This window comes from Antechinus flavipes, chromosome 3, assembly GCF_016432865.1.
Source record: "Antechinus flavipes isolate AdamAnt ecotype Samford, QLD, Australia chromosome 3, AdamAnt_v2, whole genome shotgun sequence".
Lineage (NCBI taxonomy): Eukaryota > Metazoa > Chordata > Mammalia > Dasyuromorphia > Dasyuridae > Antechinus > Antechinus flavipes.
Genome location: NC_067400.1, coordinates 512,174,363 through 512,198,181, shown reverse-complemented (window position 1 = coordinate 512,198,181; position 23,819 = coordinate 512,174,363). Strand labels below are relative to the sequence as shown.

The window sequence follows — 23,819 nt, the reverse complement described above, 5'->3', positions numbered from 1 at the left end:
TCAGTGTCTTTGTACCTCTGTTTTGGCATTATTGATCATTGTTGTGTTCAGCATTGTGGGTTTGATTTTCCTTTTTTTTTTTATCCAGATCCCCCCACAACTATCCCTCCTCCCACAACAACCACCACTACCACCACCATCCTTACCATCATCACAGGTATGGTACCTTCATTACCATTGAAATGTCCTGAATGTTTATTGTCTTGTTTGTATACAAAGAATTCTGACAACCTCCATTCAGTTCTTTATTGAGAAGATTATAGTTCCTTCATTTTCATAGAGTAAAAAAAAGTAGAAGTTGTGTTCTTAAATTGGAGGCCTTAAATTGAAGCATTTGAATATAACATTCCCAGACTCAGATCAAATACCTTATACTTCATACAAAGAATCCATCTTGTAAAGGACTTCTATAAGAAAGCAAAAGATTAGGATAAAATGTCTGTCCAACTACCAGACAAGATACTGGTGACTTATTCATTGCTATATCTAATGAGTTTTGTAAATATTTTCACTCTGTGTCTTGCCCTAGTGATTGGCTGTATCTGAATCCTTTAGGGAATATATACTTACTTCAGAAAGTACCTCCTTGTATCATATTACTAAACATATAGCCATCTTTCATTCTTAAAAGATTAACTATGGAAAATGTTGTCATCTGTTTGCAATACCAGTATAGCTGAGAAGACCAAAGTAAAACTACAGCCTTTTCCTCAGAGAAAACATGGATTCTATCTCTTACTCAAAAGTGAAAGCCTAAATTTGGGTTCTCTTCCTGTATAGTGTGCAGCTCTGTAGCATCATCTCATAGACCTTCTTTGTCTATGGGTTGTGAAAACCTCACATCAACAATAATATAATATACATTACTTAGGAATCTTTCCAACAAACTTCTGCCACAAATTAATTTGCGGGGTGGGGTGGATAGGAGGTGTGGTGAAAAGACTTCCCTTTTTTAATTGTTAATTTCCCCTTAGCCTTGTATTATTAGCAATGAGAATGCCAGAAGCTTACTTGACTTCTCTCAACAATCCCTATTTTGTACATGTCTGTCATTGAGTGCTTTCTTATAGACAAAAAGTCTTATTAATCTCGCTTTACATATCACTCCCTTTTTCACCACCCAAAATATAGTACAGTCATTTTCATTGACTTTCTCAAGACCTTTCATACTTCTGCTCTACCTCTGGGATAGAGGTGACAAAAATTCAAGTCATTTAGGTAAGAAGAAACAACTTTCAATTTTAAATGCAATCATTTTCTTTAATTTCTTGTTAATTTTTAGCCATTGCTTTTAACTTTCTACCCTTTATAGTCACACCAAGAGAACCTTTGAGTAAGCCACCACTAAGTATTTCTCCAAATGTAAGTTCTGACACTGCTAGGCAAGAACATAATTTTAATTCTTCCTAATTGGTTTTCTTCTTTAACCTCATCTTAAGCCAGCTTATTTTCTCATTTAAAAATTCTAATATTTTCTTTGATTTGTAAAGTCAGTTGTTTGATAAGTAGAGTCACCTTATTTCTTTTATCATTAGTAAATACTAAACATGCTCCTTTCTGACACTTGTTCCTAAGCCAATTCTAATATCAACATATCACAGTAAAAACTGTTCCCTTTTTCCCACTTCTTATCTAGGTACTAATCTGTATCTAGGCATGTGTTCTCATTTTCAGGTATTCATAAAAATCTCATGAGAAATTGATTTAGGCCCTTTGACTCTACTTAGAAATGAGATCTTCTAATTTTCTCCTGCCCTGCGTATGGGAACCTTTATGGTAAATTCTTCAGTAGTTTTGACTTTTCCCTCTGCAGTAGTTCAGGATCACCTTCGCCATTTGATAATTTTAATGTCTGTGAGAAATAGTCCAACTCCAGTCGCTCACATTCATCCTAACTAGGAACTTAGTCACCCAACCTATTGACACCTACAACACCAACTTTCTTTTTAATATAGGACAGTGTTTTCCATTTGTTGTTGTCCCCTCACTAGCTTAGACTTTTTCAAACCTTTCTAAACACTCACTCAACTTCTTCACAATCAGTCTTTAAACTCAGAGTTACCTCATGGCTCAGTTCTTAATTTATCATTCCAAACTAAGGTGTATCTTATGTCCTCAGAATTACATTTCATTATTATAGCCCTTGTTATAGGGTCTCTTTTTAAGAGAAAATTAAAAAAAAACAAACATCACCATATTTCTCTCTTTGTCAAATGATTCTTTAATATGGCCTTTTCTTTGCTTCTGCCTCTTTAAGCTGCTGGCCTCTCTGCTCAGAGTAATGTGAGATGATCTCATAGATGCACTTTAGTCTCTTGATGTTAGGGGTTGGATCCTTTCACCACACAGAATGCATTTGTGGTAATGAACACCCTGACTTTCACTGGCACCAAAGAGTAGTTAAACTGAAATTGCTACTAAAACAACTTTGTTGAATCCCCTACCTTGATAGATGTGCTCTTCTAGGGTTACTCTGTCTTAACTAGCAGCCTTATATGTATTTATCTTGCCCTAAAGGCTTGATTTGTACACTCATGGAATTTAACATCTGCTTCTCTTTTCAAACAGATTAAAGGTTATAGAACTGAGTGATTTCAGGTTCCATTTCTAAAGGGCCAGGCTCTCTGTTAGATTTAGATTGGTTCCTAAAAAAATATTCCAAACCTAGTCTTGACAAATGGATATCTAAATTAATTTCCACTCTTCTTGTCTCTTGCACTGTTTGGTACATTACAGCCACCATTAGCCTTAAAAGCTTCAACAACCAAATACCAATGACAGTAACATAAAGCCTGAGCTAAAATAAAATAAAAATTTCAGAAACCATACAAAAAGCTACTTCCAGTCAAATTCAGCAGCTAAAACCCATTCCCTAGGTCAGAGTTGCATTACCAAATTTTTTTTAAAAAGTGCAAATGCAGAGGGGAAATATTTTTAAACTCAAGAAAATCAAGTTGATTTTAAATTTCTCTCTTAAATAAGGAAGTATTCTATTATTATCTTATATCTTCCATAACTAGAATATTTGAATCACTTTCTTGCTTGGAGATTCAGTCTTTCTGCTGAATCACCTAGCTTTTTCAGATCAAGTTTAACTTTCACTCTAAACATATTCAGAGTGGAGCTGTATTAAACTGACTCCTTGTTTTTTGTGTCATGACTGGAATCATAGATTCTATAGACCTCTGATGGCAAGAATCTTAAGGTGAATCACCTGATATGTGTAAGTCCACTCAAATTATCTTTTCAAATAGGTGTGAACTTTGTAGAAGGCATCCTAGTTGTAAATCACAGTAGGGCTTACCAGGATCTACTTACCTGAATGCAACCTATGAAATCCATCTCAATGCTTAGACTTGACTAGTCAGGCCAAATCAAGCCCTAAACTATTTCTTTATTAATAAAGTTGATTAGAATCTTCACACTCTTGAGGTTGACTTTGGTTACATCTGTAGCATCATCATGATTTGTCTGACTGTCTGTTCTCTACAATACAATATCTTCCATGTTCATTGATATTCTGACCATTTCTTTGTGTTTCAGCTGTTATCACTAGCAACCCTATTCCTCGTTTTTTTTTTTTTTTTTTTTCATTTCAAATTGTCCTTGTGGCTTTGTTCATTAAGATGTACGGTATGATATGGCAGAGCAAATTGCATAATTTAAATTGCCCCTGGAGTCCTTGTTATAATACAGATTTTGGACAGCTGTTATTTTAGGGGAGGTAAATTCTTCCGTGTACAAACTCATCATCACATAGAATGTTTTTTTATAAAAAATCAACCCACCACATTGCTGTGTTTATATTCTTTAAAATTTATTTACTGTATACATTAGGTGTATTTGCAATCATTTGTGTCTGTGTCTGGTAATATCTTTAACCCCATTACACCAGCTGGATCAAGTTTGCTCCTGGCAGCCATGTTGGAGAAATGTCTCTTGGGCTTATTTTCATATGATCCAGGTATTGAATCCTACTTATCTAAGGCTGCATCCTGATTGAACATATTTTTAAGCCTCTTACAGATAACACAGTTTTAAACCTTCTCACCTGTTTAAATGGGGAATTCAGTTCAAAGAAATAGTCTTTAGGTCATCACTTACAAGTGATAGCAATTAACATAAAAGTAGAAAGTAAAGCTACTTTATCATTAGAATAGCTATTCAGGCTAAATTCTAAAATATCATGCTTCCTAAATAATTTCGGAAAGATGAAGCAGATCTTGTCAAAATCATGTTTTCCTTTTTTAAAAATGTATATGCCTAAATAAACATTTTATGTTATTTTTTGGGAAAGAAAGCTTTCTTTATTTTTCACATCCAAGTACACCTGAAAAGATTTTTTTAACTTGAAGGGATCACCAGTTTTTCCTCAATACTAGTTTTATGGATTTTGTAGTCATATGACAAGAACTTATGTACAGTATGTATTAGACATTACTAATGAAGGAAATAAGATTGGAATTGTCCTTCAGGGATGTCAATGGTGTACATAATGGGGAAGTTCATACAAGATGTTTTTGGCTCATTTGACAGTTGGAGAAAAGAAATTAGATCAATCAGTCAGTCAATAACTACTAAGCACCTACTATGTGCCAAACATTGTGCTAAGCTCTAGATCCATCAGTAAGATTGATTGTGTGAAATGACCATATTGGTTCTCTCTTCATGCAGCTAGGTATAAGATATTTATCTCTTTAGGTTTCACTTAGTCCAATTCCTTGCAGTAGACTGTACATGTTACTAAAAGTTTGAAAGCAGGTTATATTTGCCTTCACTCATTAAATAAATGTTTATTGAACATTCATATGCATATCATTGTGCTAGATATTAAAGGAGATCAAAGTATAAGGCATCAAACTTAAATAACAAGGAACTCAACCAATAATTTCAATCCATGGTGTTTTAACAGGGGAAGAGGGAGGTGGTAGGAAAAAAGGGGAAACCGTAAGCATCAAATCTGAACTCATCACAGCTTAATTTTGTACTTGAATTATGAGAAATTAAGTGTGAGATTGGAAAAGATTTTTCTTTATGCTTTTCCCCTTAATTTCCATGACTTTATATTTAATACAAAAACAACCAACAGCCAGTGGGGCCTTGATACCTTTTTTCTTTATAAAGAACTGCTTCTAATATTATTTATTTGCAACATTGACGTCTCAGGTTTAGGTAATAATCCTGAGAGATTTCTCCATTTTTAATATGCAAAAAGTTAAAATTATTGGTAGAAATGGAAAGTAATATGTGGGTAACATTGTGATTGACAGGTGATTATATAATCACGGACTCCCAGAATAAGGCTTTGCCATTTTCATCACTAAATTAAATTATCAACCCAAACCTCAGAAAACTATAAAACACACATTTTAAAAGTGCTTCCTTCACTTCATCCTTTCTTCCTTTCATACTCCTTCCCTTCTTCCCCAACGTGTGTTTACTTTGACTTAGCCATTGGTTTTTCTTTAAATGAAACTATGGATTGCTATTATTTTGTGAAACACCTGGTTTGCAAATGAAAAGATCTCTGGGGTGCAGCAGCAGTACAAATCTAAAGACTTTTTAAAAATAAAACTGAAAATTACTTGACAATGAATCAACCCCATTCCTGCAGTTCTTTGGAAAAAAATTTTTTCCCACTCAAAGAAGCTATGGATTTAAAAGCAGGGAGAACTTTGTTACTACTCTACAATTTAGCTACCATTATAGGTTAAGATATTCTCCTGTCCACATCTTCATCCCCCCAAAAATTTTAATTAAACTATGACAATAGATGAAAGGAAAATTAGCAGCAAACCAGTGGGAAGTAATTCTCACTTACTTTTTGAGCATTACTTTTTTACTTTCAGTGGTTTTCAAGTGAATCAAGAAAAAAGAATTTCTTCCTAAATAATGAGCATTCATTAAGTAAAGCATCAGTATGAACATAGCATTATTGGGGGAAGCCACACCTCCCTCCCCTTAGAATGTCAGATCTGAAGTGCCTTGATGATTGTGCAAAGAAAAAGAGAAGTCATTTAGTCCTTGATCAAAAAAGTCTATTGGTTCTTTATTGACTCTAGTTAAGAAAATAAACTAGAGAACAAGTATATTGAGAAAATGTCTGAACTACTTAATTTTGTTGAATTTTATGCTTATGACAGTCCAAATTAATCCTTTGTTCACAATTACAGGCTACTTCAGTGCTTTTGGCTTCCATATCCTTTCCAGTAGGGTTCTCTTTTTCCTTAAGCATATGCACACGTGCTTGGCACGTGCATGCCCGTGCGTGCGCACACACATGTGCACACACACACACACCCAAAAATATTTACAATTAATCTAGGTATTGTAAAATAGGAGTTCTGCAAATCAGTTGGGAAGAAAACAGCATTTAAGTTTGTGAATTTAATTTTGTTCTAGGATTTTCATTTTCATTTATGGCACCCGTTGTGTTTGAGACCATGGACTAATTTATGGATTAGTTTTAAACCCCCAGTCTGTCACACTCAATGAACAATTCTAAGTTGGAGAGAATCCATATGAAAGGATTAGAATGTGCCACAGTGGAGCTTACACATGACTGTTTCAACTAAATATTGCCCAGCTGCCTCTGATGCAGGATTTTTTTTTTTTTTTTTTTTTTTTGCAATACTTGGTTAAATGCTTAGTGTCTTTAGGTTCACACATTATCAATGCTTTTTCATTTTGCAGATAACATCTTATATTGCAACATGACATGTATTTGATATTAAATTTACTTCAGATTAATCCTTTACAACTAGTCTACTAAAAAGAGAAGCCAATATTAAATGAAATCTGCATATTCCAAATGGCATTGCTCTTCCTTGGATACTTTTTGATTCTACACATAAAATAGCTAGGGAGTCACACAGGGTTTACCGTAACATGGGATTGGTTGGGTTGGGGAGAGGGCATGGATTTTTTGCCACATTAAAAAAAATGTACAATACATTTGGCTTCTCTTTGTAATTAAAATTAAGAGGGACTACAAGTCTACTCTGAATTCAGTTCTCCTCCTTATGATCTATTTCTCCTGTTGAAATAGCTCATTAAAGACTTGAGTGGTGGTGGGGTGGGGCAGGAATAGCATCAAAGTGAGGTTTGGAAGCAGTGATCCCATTGTGATGATTCTTTTTCAAGTTTATACCATAATTTACGTCAGAAGCTTCAAGACTTAAATTTTGTCCATATTCTTAGGATTTGCTCAGATGAGATAGTGAGCCAGCAAACCGAGCAGGCGTGCCGATTACCACACCATGCAGGGTCCATCTATTGCTGTGCCTCTACCCACTGTGAGTGAGGCACCCAAACAAATTTTAATGCACAGAACAACTCTCACTGTTGGGAAATGTAGGTACCTTGCATGTGAAGCGATCATAAGGCTTTGAAGCAGATTGAGCTGTGTCATCTGATGCTTCCAAAATATAAAATAGACACTTAAGAAGGTGTCATTTTAAAAATCCCACCTATTTACTTGAAATGCTTCCTGTCCAGAGAAACTTTCCCCACTAACTTCCTAAATACTTTTGAATAATAAAGGCTAGGAAATAGAAACATCAGAAATCCCTACTCATACCTCCTCCAGTCTTGTTTCAAATTTTTTAGCTAGTCTGTGTTTCCCAATGCAGTCATCCAACCCAATGCAGTCATCCAACCCAATGCAGTCATCCAACTCATTGCTGATCATGGTATTGCCATTCCAGCTGCAGTGACTGTGGTGTGTGACTTTGATATATGTTTGCTTTTAACTGCTTGAAACATCCCTGGTCCCGCCAGCATTTATTTTCCCTCGCTGTGCTCTCCCCGTTTTGGAAGCGGTTTGATGGGCTTCTGGCCCCAGGATGGGGAAGTGAGCTGCACTGTGAAGTTTCCTTCCTAATTTATTTTCTAGCTCCCACATAGGACCTGGCTTCCAGCTTCATTGGGTTTAATTTCTTCATAAAACTGACATAATGTGTTGCTGGAAGACAGTAAATTGGGGTCATTGTTTGATTCCAAGTTGTTATTTTTGAGGACTTTTACCCTCCTGTCTCCCCACTCTCCCCCCTCCCCAACCTTCTTTTATTTTATACTAACTATGTGCTTGGTTAAAATGAATATTTCAAAATACCGCTACAAAAACAGATAACCCGAAGTGTCAGCCCCTGTTCACTTAGGAGAGGTTTTTATATACCTCTACAACCAAGCATCTCACATGAGTGTAGGTACTAGTCTAGTATGTTCATGATCCCCAAATTTAAAGCAGCAGATATCCACAGTTGACATAGATGTTGCCACCAAGGAGGGCAATACCCTGTGGAATGGGAATCCAGGTGTGGAATATGTTAAACTACAACTTTTTGTATTGTTTTGACTCTGATATTTTATGCATACAGATTTGAATCTGTAAGTAAGTATAGTGATTTTTTTCCCTGTGATATATTTTGTTTGTTTTTTGTTGGTTTGTTTTATTTTTTTGTTGGTTTTTTTATTTTTATTTGATTTGATTTGTTTTGGTTTGATTTTGGTCTTCATCTATTCTCCAGAAACTCAGCTATAGGCCACATTAACCTGGAATGATTTTTTGGGTTAACTCTTGTTTATTCTGACTACTTGGAAGGGCTCCAGCTTCAAATGTTCTAAGGTGCTGAGGACAGCATGCCAACTGAAGGGAAACACCTATGTGAACTCATGTTTTATAATTTTTAAGCCAAAGTGCCAGGCTCTTTTGCAAAAATCATATGTTCAATGCTTTGGTGCATTTAAACATTGCCTTAAGAATAAGCCTTCATAGTCTTTAGCCGCAGGAGAACAATGCCCATTTAAATCATGGTATCCTCTATGAGGAAGGCAAACTGCTTTACCATAGTTAGCCCTTGAGAGCTGTGGTAGCAGCCTGTGACTACAGTGACCAACACGTGTCATTTTTCCATTCCTTTCCAGTCCAAGAATTTTAGATGGAAGGAATCTTAATGAAGATGTGTAGAAATAGATGGATAATAGCTGTCAGACACAATGAAGTAGGCCAGAGAAAGTAAAGTTAAAATGTCATGAGTTTTAGCAGAAATTTATCCTGCCTTCTCTCAAGCCAAAAAATAAAATAAAATAAAAAAGTAAGACACTCCTTTAGTTGCTTGAGCCCCTTAAGGAATTGCCTGTGGAGATGAGCCAGTGTGGCAAGCTTGGTTTAGAGAGCTTGTCAAAAGGCTCAGGAAAACCTCAACACTTGGAAATATATGAAAAAGAAACAGACTGTGTTTCTTTCCACACTCTAGGTCTCAGATATTGGGGGGGAAAAAGTCATCTCCTCTCCTAGCTTTAAGGAGCCCTGACTCTTGGCAGTCCCAACAATGATGTGGCCTGTGGATTGCAGTGTGAACGGATGGCTGAATGCTTAGACTTTAGGAATTTAGTGTGAGCTGAAGTGGCACACAGCAGATTGTGTGGGCTTGTTTGCTTCTGCGATGGGCATCTGCCATTGGACTGGAACGTTTTAAGAGCCACAAAGGGAAGAGTGGCCTAACCACGGTTTCCATGTGTGTCTAGAGAAACCAATCTGTGAAAATCTTTAATCTGTCCCTCCCTACGGCCTCCTAGTTGCTTGAATTCACCTGCTAAACGTTGCTGAAATAATGCACTGGATGGAAAAACTTGAACCATATGTTCCCCTGCAGGTGTCTGGGCAGAAAGCAGTTGAAAAATCTTGGGAGAGTGACTGTTTCAGTGACTCGTAATTGGCGATCAAGAAGCTAGGGTGACCAGGGAGGGCTGGGTTAAAACAAAGGCAATGTTTGAATGTATGAATTCATTGTTTAACCAGCCTTCAGATTGAGCTTTTCTGTCACAGTCCTGAGAGCCTTGGTGCGTTACGAGCCATCCACCAGTCCCTGAGTTTGCACTGGTGGTGTTCCTCATCACTTTGCATGTTCCCCTGACTTTTGACCAGCAGTATTCGCCCTGGCAAGATTCCCTAGATAAAGAATTTACCGTTTCCCTCACTGGCTCGCAGCTTTGAGCCCAAAGCATGTCTTAAAACAGTGCAACTCCCTTCAAATGCTTTTTTGCTTTTCATTTATTATTGCTTGTCACGCGATGTTCTTTGAAAGCTTGCTCATATATTATCTGTTCCATTTTTTCCATTTTCCCTTTTTTTGCATGCCGTTCCTCCTGTTTCTTCCCTTCCTCCAATCCTCTGTTCCCGTGTGTAGACACAACGGCGACGACAGAACCAGCAGTTCACGGTTGGTATCACATTACTGTTTATCTACTTTCTCAGCAGTGCTGAGAGGCAAGGCAAGCCTGGGAAAAAGAGAAATGGAGTCTTCAAGGGAAATCGTGTTTCAAGGAGACTGATCTTATAAATAGACTATAATTTTTAAGGCTTGAAAGAATGTCTAGTCTTGTCATTTCTGTTGTGAATTCAGTAGCCAATTGTTGCTCTCTGGGGCTAGCAGCAATTTCTACTGGTATAGAAATGGTCTTAGTTTAACTAGTACCCATTGCTTTTCTGTGATGCTTCCTTTTGGCATCATTGCAGGTCATTGTAATCACGTGAAATTTTAAAAATGAAAACTTCCTTGAATACCTAGCATCTGCGTTAGAATTTCAGCTTTCTTTTTAATGTTGCTAGGATGTTATCCTGAATATATTTTTGAAGACAAGTCCTATTTCAGTCATGTAGTAGTCAAGTCAACAGTAGTTGAATAGGATTCTTTTGTTATCCTAATAAGTTAACCCAGGAGGGAAATATTTTTAATCACTCTCCTTTAAAACACCAGCAAATTATACAACTATTTGCCTTTCTTCCATCTTACATTTTTAATATATGTCCTTCTAGATTTGACATGAACTTGAGAGACAGTGGGAAGTAAATACATACAACTCTGGAGGGGACATCCTAGAAATTTGGTCCTGCTTCTCCCAGTTCCACTACTGACTTACTTCTTGGCATAAAACAATTCAGGGCCTGTTTTTCCATCAACCAAAGTCATGATCATACCATATGACCACTATATTCATAGAAAGACTTGGTTGAAAGTAAGCCCAATTTCATCTTAAAATTCCCTGGGAACGCTTTATCGCATAGGACCTAGTCTGGTCCTGTTAACATGCTACACAAAATTTTTAAAACCTTCTGTTATTCAGATGGGCAAGAAATATTGTCTTACATCCCTGTGCTCTTCCAAGGGCAGCAAATTCAATTGACAGAGAAGTGTTCTGCTGTTTGGAACTGTATTTCCTTGAAACAGGCCAGTTGTTTTAGATATTATCAATGAAAAGCATTAAGCAAAAGATCCATCATAGTCTGTACCTCAGAATTCTATTTACCTCTATGTCTTTGACAGACCATCCATATATTGGTGATTTCTGATATGGCATGGTGAAGCACAGAAACAGACTTCGACATGTCTCCCTTTTCTTCTGTCATAAATACAAAGGAGAATGCACATTAATTTAAATTAAAGGATCAAATAAATTCAAAATCATGCTAAATCAATTAAGTGTTAAACTTCAGATTTCTGAAGTAATGCCCCATTGTGCTTACTGCTACTCTGACATTGCACTCCATTAAGCTTAGTTATTTGTAGGTTTAATCATTAATTGAGCACTTCCTGGCTTTTATCGATTATTCTTGAGGCCTTAAAGTTATTTTAATGTAGTTCAGGAGATTTGTTCTCGAGTTTTTAAAGAATACTATATAGCCTGCCAGTGAAGTATTAAGTCAAAATTTAATCAAAAAATCCCCGAATTCCTTGAGAGATTATTTTAATTGACCTTTTACATTTAAATTTTTGTATATTCCCCAGTTAATGCTCCAAAAGGGCTTTTCCTACAGATATTTTCAGATTTTGAATAAGGACAGAGTGATTCTTACAGCTCTGGCAAGCATGAGCCCTCAGAATTAAATCTGAGTCATCCAGTCCAGGGAACTACCATGGAACTATGTCTTTGCCCATCATGTACCTTAGGGAGTCCCAGATAAGAAAATGTGGGTGGGTCCATGCGATTCCACCACCTCTAGGGAGAAAAAAAAATCAAAGTTTGTCTTCAGCAAAGATGCTGAAGACAAAGGAAGATGAGGTTGGAATCGGAGGTCTCAGTTTTGGCTCTGATAATACTCTCTGTTTCTTTGGACAATATTTGAAATCTTTAGGTCTCTATTTCCTCATTTGTTATGTGTTATAAAGTTCTAAATCTAAATCCTATGAATGGATGCCATAACCTTTTTCAGTTATAAATCTGTAAGCCCACTTTCCTGATGAATGAGTCTATAATATTCATTCAACTATTACGGATTGGGCTTTAGTTTTCTCATCTATAAAATAAAAGCTATATTATGAAATCTTTAAGGGTTCTCCCATCCCTTCAACTACAATACTCTATAAAATTTTTACATGAACCAGATTCAAAGTTTTTCAAGACAACATTGATTAAAAAATATATTTTTAAAACAGTGCAAATTGCCAAGGAAAATAATTTCTTTTTGAAACAGTTTTGGAGTATAAATTAAAATCTTACAATGTATTTGCAGCAGAAAACTTTGTTAATGAATTTCAGGGGCCACAGTTGTTTCAAAAAGAGTATTTCATTTGAATTTCATAAACTAGATGTCAATGCAAGAAAAGCATTTCAGTAGTAAAACAGGCATTTGATAAAAATAGAATGTGGCTCAGAAATCATCTTATCTGTCCCTAATCTAAAAAAGAAATCCCATCTATAGCATATGACAAGGGATCATTCAGTCAGAAAAGAAAATGTAAATTTATCGGAGTAATAACTATAATCTTAATTAGTCTGTCTGGCCATAAAAGGGGAAATAAGGGCTAGGCTGTCATATGACTCCTGGGGCAACACATTGCAATCTGTTTTTACTACCCAAGACCTTTATGGTGTTCCAGATAAGATGTCTTAACTCAAACTTGAACAACAGGTCCTTTGGACCCAGAGAAAGGGATATTTTTCAGTTGTGTCCAACTTTTTGGGACCCCTTTGGCGTTTTCTTTTGTAAAGATATTGGAATGGTTTATCATTTTCTTCTCCAGCTCATTTTATAGATGAGAAAACTGAGATAAGCTCGACTAAGTGATTTGACGAGGGTCACACAGCTAATGAGTGTCTAAGGCCAGATTTGAACTTCCGAGGATGAGTACAGGTCCTGCACTCTTCTTATCTATTGCACCACCTAGCTGCCCTGCAAGGGACTTTCCTAAACAGTTAAATAATGTCTCAAGGTAATGATTTCACTTTTGTGGAGGTTGCTGAGCACGGTATCAGGATCCTGCTTTGGGTGAGGGTTGGAGGGTGGGGATGAGAGTAGAATGGAGTTAGAATGAGATGTGTGTGATCTTAGAAAGAAGGAGGAGGGGATCAAGTTCTAAAATATTTGAAAGTGATTTATGCAGATCCAAATTTCCTCAAGGGATCAGTTTGAATTTATCTCACTTCTTGAGTATGATAGCCCCTCCCCTTAGATTAGTCTAAAAGAAGCCTTTCATTAACCAGATGGGTAGAAAACCACTAACCAATTAGGTTTTTATAGCAACTTAAATGACAAGACACATTAGGTGAGTCTGTTATGACCATCTTACTGGTCTTAAAAATTAACCCTATTTTGGATTTAGCTTTATGTTTCTATTTTCCTTTGTCAAAATGAAGAATAATTCCCTCTGAAGACTCATTAAAATGTTTTGTTCAAGCTTGTGTTGCTAGAGTGTGTATGAAGTATACCAGATGTTTATGTATGTTAGCTATTTGTTCTTATCAGTATCTGATTGGAGTAAGCATGTATATGGAAGGTTAGAAATGCATGGGCATGATTCAAAGCCAAATGGATCTCTTCCAAAATAAATAAATTAATGTAGAGTTTTTAAAAAAACAAACAAAAAAAGTGTGTGTAAGAATGGGAATGTAAGGCCAGTATGACGTGTGCTAATATTCTGTGAAGGAGGTACTTGAACAATTACATTTCGGAGCTCCTGTTTAAAGCCTGGATGGGAAGAGTCCCTTATGTATGCATGTCCCAACAATCCTAGAGAGCCCTCCCTGCCAGGCCCCTTATCTCATTGGTATGGAATTGATGGCAGGAATGCATGAGTGAGTTCAAAGCATGGATGTTGTCTTTTTTTTCTTTTTGGTGTGTGGGTGTGTGTGGTGGGGTTTTTATGATTTCAATTTGGGAATTTTCCTGTAAGGGTTTTGGGGTTTTTTCCTCTTTTCTTTCTCTGCTCTGTCTGTTCCTGTTCCTTTCCCTCCAACCCCATCCCAATTCCCCAGTTCCCACCAGTCCCATCCTTAGAGCTCTGATAACAGCATGCCTGCCCCATGGCTAGGAATAGTGCTTGTGTTTCTGCTGCACTGTGGTCAACCAGCTGGTTTCCTCACTGTTTGGGTTTGTCCATGATTTACTTTTTATTCCCTTTCCCCCTTTAAGTCCACCTGCCCTTTTGCTTTCCACCTCTTGGCTGAATTTCCTGTGAATTTTGATATCCCAAATCACAACTTTCAGTAGGTTAAGTACCAGGGCCTACAATGGAATAGCAGTACCACTCAATTCAAACTCAGAACTCTTAACTAAATTTGAAGAATCATTTTTCATTTTTAAAAAAATGTTTTTGGCCTTTGCCAGGCTCATATACCTAGCCTAGACAACTTTCCTATTAAAAATCAGGCTTTCTTTTTTTCTGATTTATTTTATAAATAGGACAGGCAATAAGGGCTGTGATGGAATACACAAAGCACTTGGCAATTTTCTTATCTGCTTCCATTCATTCATGGGCCAACTCTTAAATCAGTTTAAAGGAAAATAACCAGCAGTGCGCATTATTACAAACGCTATATCCACCCTATGTGTGTGTACTTCTCTGCACATCCCCGTATGAGTACAGAACAATGGCATTCAAAGGCTGTCATTCAGTCAAGGGACTCTGCAGACATTGTCCGCTCTACAGGAACAAGGCGAAAGAGGTTTCTGAATGGCTGCAGAACCTTCAGATTGTGTCTCAGCCTTGATATGCAGTCTGGAAACAATGTTTTACTATTTAACTGTGGGAACAGAATTTCTGCTAATGGGAAGAGGGGGGAAAGAAAAACTCTACAAAAGCTGACAAAGCAGGAAGAACAGGATGACTGAGCTTTTAGATTAAAACTACTGGGGGTGTCTGAACTCTTATGGCTGGTTAAAAGAATAATGGTTTCCATAATATGGCCAAATGATCAGATGTATGTTGCTTAGATGAGAGAGTTGCTTTTAATCATCAAAATAATAGTGGAGTTTTTATTTTCTGATATTAATTTTATTTAATAATTGCTTATTGAGATATTTTGAAAAGGACAGCCTGAAAAGACCAGCCCTTGAGTTTCATGTAACCTTGAATTTAACTAAAACTCTTACCTTGGGAGAAAAAACAAACAAAAAAGAGGACACCTAATTTTCTTGTTTAAGATTGACTACGTTGCTAATTTTTTAAATCCTAATTCCAATCTTATATTGGAAAGAAATGAATTATTCTAATGCCACAGGTGTTTTGTGAGAAAGTTTTCAACATGCTATGGCAAATCAGAAAATCAGAAATAATTATCTCTTGTTCTGCCTCCCCCAATCCCTTACCAAATTAAAAAAAAAAAACAAAACAACATAGCATAAGATTGTAAACTGTGCGCTATAATTGTTGAGAAATTCTTGGACAAAAAAGTGAACTTCCAGAAGGTCAATGAAGTTTAACAATTTCTTTGAATACATTTTAATTGGGAATTAAAATTAAGATCTGTTAAACTTGCTATGAAAATTTAATAATAAAAATCAAGAAGTAATTTCCCACATATTTTAAATGACTGGCAATATAATTTAATCCTGTGCAGTAAATTTTGTAAACTTACTACAGGTAAAACCTAAATTGTTGATGTTGTTTCCTTTTGAAGATTCTCTGCTTCATGAATTATACCTCTATTATATTTTTCTTTGAGAAAATGAATTATGAATATTTTTAACTAGAAATACCTTTCCAAACACAACTTTAGTTGAAGCAAAATTGCATTTGTCCACATTGCAAAAGTTTCTATAAGCCCATTGCTCTAAGAGACCCCTCCTAATTCAGTTTACAGAGGTGGTCATGGTATGGGCAGGGCATAATAGATTTGTGGAAAACCAATGATTATGCAAAAGACACATTTATTGCTACTAATCTAAATGGTTTCCCACTTTAGCATATAATTCAAGATTCCAGATGAGTTGGTGTGTTTTAAACTTTATGCTATTGAAAATGACAGTTTCTTCTTTAATGAGGTGTATATCAACTGTCTGCTGCTTTCTAATAGGGAAGCTTTGCATATCAATGATACTTTATAAACATCTTTGTCTTTATTTGAGGGGGAAAAAACTGTTACAGAAAATTAGTTTTCTAACTCCCCTTTCCCCCCTCCCCAAGGAAACCAACCTTGAGCAATAAAAATGCCTCTGCAAAACATCATTGTTTAGTATGGTTCAGTGGATGCCAAGCATGTGTGTAGAATTCTTTGATATTCATTGGGCCACGTAGAAGTGAGGGATTAGCCTTCTGAGAACCGCAAATACATAATTAACTACAGAGAAGTACTTTATGTTGCCCATTTATAACAATTATTCAAATAATTGTAATCATCAGTCTTTATACAATGGATAAAGCCAATTAGAAATTGGAATACTTTCAGCCAATCCAAACACTGGAAAAATGGAAATTCTTCCTACTTAGATGCTTCTATAATTTATTACTGCACTTACTCCTTCCCCTTAAATTGCCTAATTCTATAGTTTGGGAGCACCTGTGGACTTGGAAATCATCCATTTCTCATTGGCCCACTGCCTTTAGGAGTTCTCTCCCAAGGGCAATGGTGGAAATTGTTTTTTCTCAGGATTTTAAATATTGGGAAATCCCATACTGTCAAGAGAAGCTCTCATTGCCTAATTAACTAACTTCCCTCACTATCTTTCATGATCCTGAAAAGCCCAGTGGGGATGAGAGTCAGGGTGGGGATGTGCATGGGGGTGGGGATTGACTCTTTATTTGCTTCATTTGATTAAATCTGTGTTCCTCTGGAAAAGTAGCAAAATCCTCTCCGTAGCCCCAGAGTGCATTTGTTTGGTCTATTTTCTACTGCCAGAGCAGGGTTTTGTTTTTTGTTTTGCTTATGTACTCAAATGCACTGTGCATTTTTTTCCTAATTAAATAGGCTTTCTCAGTCTTAGAACATTTGCATTGTTCTGTGACTTTTCTTACTGTATCAGCTTGCAAATAAAGCATTAGAAAATGGAAGCGGTTTCCTAGCCTAACCTCCTGCTTTCTCCTCTGTTGACCTCTAGAGAAAAGCTGAGCTAGGTAAGAAATAACACTCATGGGCAAAGCTTGGAGTGCTGCAGATACCAGCATTTCAAGGCCCCAGCTGGTTCTCTCCTGGCCTAACTGCTTTTTCAGCTTTGAGGGTGTTTGTTTTTCATTGAGTATCATTGATTTATGAAATACTTTTTAAAAAAATTTTACATGTCAGATTTTCTGATGAAGGAATAACCTGCAATCTGCAGTTAACAGATGCTATGCCAATTTGAAATATGTGATCCAAGATAATCATAAATTGATAAAATGCTGTATTTGTCAGTATTGGCAAAGTATTTCAATTTGTAGCAAAACTTGAAATAAAATTTCTTACATACAGCGGTGTGGAGAATCTAAATAGAATTGTAATAAAGAAATGTAGCAGAGCATTGACAGCTAACAATCAGGTTTTATATTTTTGCATGCTGTTTCGAATGAGTGATTTTGAACATTCCCCTTCATGTTTCATGTGCTTTGAGTAGTGGAGACTGAGGAATATTTCTGCCTCTCATTGTCTATCAGTAATAAAATAAATTATTAGAGAACTGTACTTAATGGCTTAATATATTTGAGCTATCGGGAAAAAAAGATGGCAAGTGATTTGGCTCATATTTTCAAAAAAAAAATTCATCCTCAGTTCTTAAGTGTTTTGTTTATGTCCCTCGAGGAATGGAAAAAAAAACGAGTTTGTTTTTACTTGTAAGGCCTTACTCAGTTGCCCAATTCCGCAGAAGAACTGGACAGTGAGGACCTCTCAGGTAAGGGCTAGTCATTAGGTAAGGTTCTGCAGTGTCCAACCTGTGGGAATGTTGTTCACTTCTGCTTAGTGGCCATTTTGAGTTGCAATCAGCAGTTTCCCTGATGCAAGCAAACCTGTCTTATAGAAATAAGCTTGTTTTCTGTTGATGATTGTTCTTACTCCCCACACTTATCCACCTCCCTTGCTGCTGGAATTGGTATTTATATCTGAATGTATTTCATCCTGGGAAGATGTTCTGCACACAGTTGTCGACAATTTATCTTTCCAGTTTGTACCACAACTACACTAAGTTCAGTGGCTTGAAATAATTTTTGCATCCTAATTATATGATGGTGCAGAAGAAATTTTGTTGCATTTGTAAAGCAGTTAAGGATGTTGGATTGTGGGACAAGATCTGTTTCTTTAAAAGAAAAAAAAAAGCACCTCTTTAAATCCTTACTGCCTACTTCTTTGGGATGGGCTGGTAAAGTCATGATCTGATTGTATTAGGAATAAGGGTGGGAGGGGGAAAGAAGGGGCCAATTGTTTTGTCACAGCCATGATGTAAACTAATTATCCACCTCAGACCTTTTTCACAGCAGACTGAGCACTTGCAAAAGTAGGTTTCATGCTTGATTCCAGGATTTAGGTGTTACTAATCCAGAATAAGAAGCATATCCTACAAAGAGGGGAGGGAGGAGATTTAAAGTGATCAGAGCTAAACAATTATATGAGTTCCCAAGCTATTATGACAACTTCCAACCAGCTATTAGTTTCTTAAACATTTCAGTTAACCTCTTTATAAATAATGATACCTTCCACATTCTTCCCCAGGAAGTCTTTTCCATTATTGCCAGTGGGGAAAGTGTGAAAATTCACTTGCTCATTGAAGAAGAGAACTGAGACTTCTCAACCTAGAAGCAGAGAGGCAGAGAGACTTGCCCTCTCTAATTCAGCCTGTACTTGACTATAGAAGTCTTTCTTTAAATATTTCCAGCAGTGGATCATTTGTCCAGTTGCTCAAGGTCTCCCTTATTTCTCTTATCATTATGCTTTTGGAGAACTCTAGTTATTTCAGGGTGTATTCTAAACCTGCCTTTCCCTAATTCCCACCCATTGTTCCTGAGTTATGGCCTTTGAGGATAATCAGAGTAAATTTAATCCTTTTTCAAAGTGGTAACCTTGCAGATTCTTGAAGATCTCCCACCAGTTTTTTTAAGAGGTAGGTGTTGAGGTACACTCTTTAATTGTAAGACTATTGCAGTCAGACAGTTTCATCATTGCTAATCTCCACTGATTTCCAGAAATGAACATTATCTCTATTCCCCTTCCCCTTCCAAGTATTGATTTATTCCAAATCCTTAAATAAATAAGTGACCCAGGATGGTGGAGTGTCAAGTTTAGAAGGAATTGGATTTCATTTTGTCTTACTTTATTATGCTTTATTTAGTGAAGCTACAAAGTTTAGCCATTGACTTTTTTTTTTTCCTAATGCAGATGGGTGGTCCTTTCTTTTTTTGAAGCTTAATCCATTCATTAATGTGAAAAGTAAGCAATTTATGAATAACTGTTTCTAGTTGTTTGAAGGTGGTCTCTGTGCTTAGTTCAGAATACTGATCTCAATGAAAGTGAGTACCTTAAAATGAAAGGGGCAAGAGCCTGGGTAGAATCCAACCTTGTTCCTTCCCAGTTTGTTTGCTTGTTCTGTCACCTAACAAGAATCACTCAGACAGGCAGATGTAATTTTTCTTCTTTTTAGGAAAAAGGTAACTAATTTGCCACCTCCATCCACCCACCAGGATCCAGTAATTAAGGCTGTTCTGTGTAGTTCAGGTCTGTTGTCACATACATCTATGCTGTGGTCCTATCAATCACCTACCAGTCAGGAACAATAAACCAATAACTGTTTGTGTTCATAATAATTCAGTTAAATTAATACATTAAGTTGTTTCCCTCCTCCCCCCCTCCAACTTCTTCCAGATGCATCTCAGTCACATATTGCTCAACAGCGTACATCATGTAAAACACTGATGAACAATCAGGCAAGGACTAGGCTGCCTTTACATCTGGTTTGATGAACTAATCAAAAACTGATTAGCACCTTTGTTCAAAGGGGATGCTGATTAATCAATTATTATTGATTGTGAGCCTTAGCTTCACTCTTCAGCTAAGAGACGTCTGGAAAAAAAAAACCAACCAATAAAAATTGAGCAGCTGTCATAGTGTTTAAATTTATTAAAACAAAATACATTATTTTTTATGAAGCTGTCTTGAAATGGGTCACTGAAGGGGAGCATATTGATTGAAGAAGGATGAACTCCTTGAATTCCTGTAGCTTAGAGACCGAATTCAATTATAATACAAGACAAACAGGTTAACACCCGTCTTAAACAGTCCATCAATAAATTAGAGTAGGTGTTGCACACTTAATGCTAAACTGTGGTAATGAATAATATTACCATCCATTCCCTGCTGCATCTTGGTGGCAATTTCATCTTTTCTTTATTGGGGATAAATATTATATACTATATTTCCTTTGAAATAATGACAGCTTGATCTCTAGTCCCCATTTTTTCCTCCCCCAAAAAACATACTCCAGTGCTGTTTCAGTTAATGACATTTTCATAAGCAGCATATGGTACTCCATCCTCTTGCAGCAAAGCAAGTTGCCCAGCTGATCCTCCTCTTTAATCTGCATTAAAAAAAAAAAAATATTTCATGCCTGTTTGTTAAGAGATTTAATTATTGGTAGACCTGGGGAGCTTATCCAGTTTTTCTTTGAACCCTTTCATTTACTTTTTTGGGTGTTAACTTTATTGATGATGGATCCACACGAGTTTTTGAATTGTTTTATCAATTACATCTGCTGTTTGCTAGTGACAGCTGGTGGTTATTGCCACCCGTGAGGAATAGGATAGCTTTAAGCATATTTATTCCTCTATTTTATTTTAAAACCTTAAAAAATTTTTTTTTAATCTTTCCTACACCACAGTCTTTCCCTTCAGCAATGGAAGGGCCTTTGGGAAACATTTAGTGTTGTGCAGTGATAAATATAAAATGTCCCCAAATGAATGGCCGTCTAGCACATACAGAGAGATCCATCAGCCTTCTCTTTTAAAGAACAAGTACTGAGAAGAAACTTCAGATCTATCACATTTCCCCAAAACATGCTTTAAAATCTTGGACGACATACCATAATATGAATTGGAAAAGTCTGGCAGCTTTTTTTTTTTTTTTTTAATATTAGAAAGATAGGGATAAAGACCTAATCTGTGGATGGCTTTGGCAGACCATCCCCTGATATTAGCAGCCTGAATAAATCCTAGTATTACCTTCACAACACAAAGCAAACATTAGCTCAAAAACTGTCAAATTAACCTAGGCTAATTTTTGACCCAAGGAAAATTTAAAGGACTTTGAGTTGATTTGCAAATTATGATATTGGGTATATTGACAATCAGCTGCTAGAAAGTCTCTAAAGGTCTGATTTTTGTAACTCTTTTGGGGCAATCATTTCTTTTTTCCATGCTCTGAAATGCAGCTGGACTTTTCTGCAAGATGCTCCTCCTATGTTAGTAGGCCAAATCATAAGATACTCTTGCTTTTCTTTCATTATCAAAGGTAGCATAAAATGTGACTGCAAGTTTGTCAGGTAGGCCATCTAGTTCTTTTTTAAAGTCCCAGAGAGAGGCTATGTAGGTAGGAACACCTGAACTACACCTTTTTTTTTTTTTTTTGTTTTTTTTTATCATGGAATTAGCCACATTTTTGAAAAATATAAAAAGTTTGGTTTGAAATTATAAATCTAGGGGAATTATCTCCCACTTTAAGAAATATTGTTCCTTAGAAGTTCCTTTTCAAATCTGCAAGACTTCAATTTCTAGATGCCTGGCTAGGAAAGATAATCACCCCCTATCACCCACTGTTGCTTCCTTTGGCCAGAATGTGGGAAGGAAACAAGGGATTGATTTCTTTTCATTGGCAGGTTCATTGTCCTAAACTCTAGAAGTCATTTACCTCCGAGGTGGTTGTAAAAAACATCATGGGAAATACTAAAATGTTCAGGTTGGGAAAAATTAAAACATTGCTTGCTTTATTTGAATAAATAAGAGGCACTGAGGTTTGAGCAGTGGTTCTGTGCCCTTGCCAATCACCTTATGGCTTGCTTAAGGCCATTACTTCATGATTTTGATGGTGATTTGGCATAATCCAACATGCTGCTGTTATTCCTCCATGGCCAAGAATGAGTCTAATAATAAGTAAGAACTTTTCCTTCAAACTAAAAGACAGGTGGGCAGACAAAATGTGAACTCCAGATCTACAGGTTGGACACTACTCTGGAGTGACTTCACCATATTCATTAACCCATCTTCCCAGGACTCTCCCAAATCCCTAAAGTCCACTTGAGCATCTTTCTGTAAAAGAGAGATTCTAGTGGGGTATATCTATGTAGAGACAATCTACTTAACTATATGCTCTTAATAGATGTGCTCTCATTTAAAGGAAAACTTTAGTTTTATTCTCATTTCCTTACTGCTGCTTTTGATTATAAAGCTTCCACCCAATGTTATGTCCTTATTATTTGATATGTAGAGATGATCACTACATAAATGTGCCGTTTGGTCTGCCTGGTGATGCAGAATACTACTGAGGATTTGCATCTTGTTAGTATCCACTGGAAATCATTTTTGCTGTTGGTTAAATTAATTAACTCAAGTAATTTGAGAGAGGAGAACTGACAATTAAAAAAAAAAAAAGGAAACAACTTCAATATTCAGTTATAAAATGTGTCACCTTTAACCAGACACTTCCCATAAACCTGGCCACCTCAAAGAACAATAACTCTAATATAATCCAAGGGCGAGGTATATGTAGCTCCTTAGTATTTTCAGTTCTCCAAATGTTTATCAAGTGTTCTTCCTAAAGATGGGCATTCAAAGAAATATGAGGAATGGCCTTACTCTCAAGTTTTTTATTTGCATTGCCTTATATTAATGAAGAAGTCAAAGATAAAAGTAGGTATAAAGGTTTTTCTAGTGTCTATACTGTTTTATACAATAATAGATCATTTTGCTTAGTGGGATCATAATTCTGCATCTCCAGGTTGAACCTTCTTCAGGAAATATTCTTGGGTTGTGTCAGATAATTTCTCCTCCCCTCCACCCAGCAAATTTTTAAAATTTTGATGCTATTGTAGACCACAGTATATACATATGTGTGTATGTATATGTATGCATATATATGTAATTTTTAATGGGAGCAAATTGAGCTCAGTATGGTATGATAATCAACTACAGTTTTCCTTGAAGTTGCTTAAAATAGTTTCTTTGAAATGTTAGTGTGGTTATAGTTAAATTGATTAAGATAGATGTAGTTAAAGTGTAGTACTAGATGCCTGTAATGCAATTCAGGAATCTTCCTGGTTTTCTTTCCTTCCTTGCATTCATTCCTTCTTTCCCATCCTTCTAAGAAGAAAGGTTATGCTGTATAGAGGCTAGTGTACTCCAATATATATTAACATCTTAATGGGAAAGCTGTGCATGTCCTGTATACATTTACTACTCTCTGACAAGAGGGAATTAAATGTCAGAAGGATTTGTAGCATCTATAATTGAATTGGTGCTGAGAAAAGCAAATCTTAAAGAAGAATAACATATTAGGATTAGCAAATAATGTGGCATTTTGTCAGCTCATGCCATTCAGTGTGTTCCCCTTCAGTAATAAAGTTGTGCTTTTCAAAATACACACTTATT

General features: G+C 36.3%; 1 protein-coding gene across 6 annotated transcripts in view; it reads left to right on the top strand.

Moving 5' to 3' along the window:
• CADM1 (cell adhesion molecule 1) overlaps positions 1-23,819 on the top strand; it is a 354,892-nt gene that overhangs the window by 320,542 nt on the left and 10,531 nt on the right. The window contains exons 8-10 of one of the 6 annotated variants that reach the window (XM_051987014.1): positions 89-157; positions 10,191-10,223; positions 18,032-18,085. The exons of 1 other annotated variant lie outside the window; for it this stretch is intronic. In XM_051987014.1, the coding sequence (XP_051842974.1) occupies positions 89-157; positions 10,191-10,223; positions 18,032-18,085 (156 nt within the window). The remainder of the gene's footprint in view (positions 1-88; positions 158-10,190; positions 10,224-18,031; positions 18,086-23,819) is intronic. 4 more of the 6 variants (XM_051987017.1, XM_051987015.1, XM_051987019.1 and 1 more) reach the window with 4 other exon arrangements.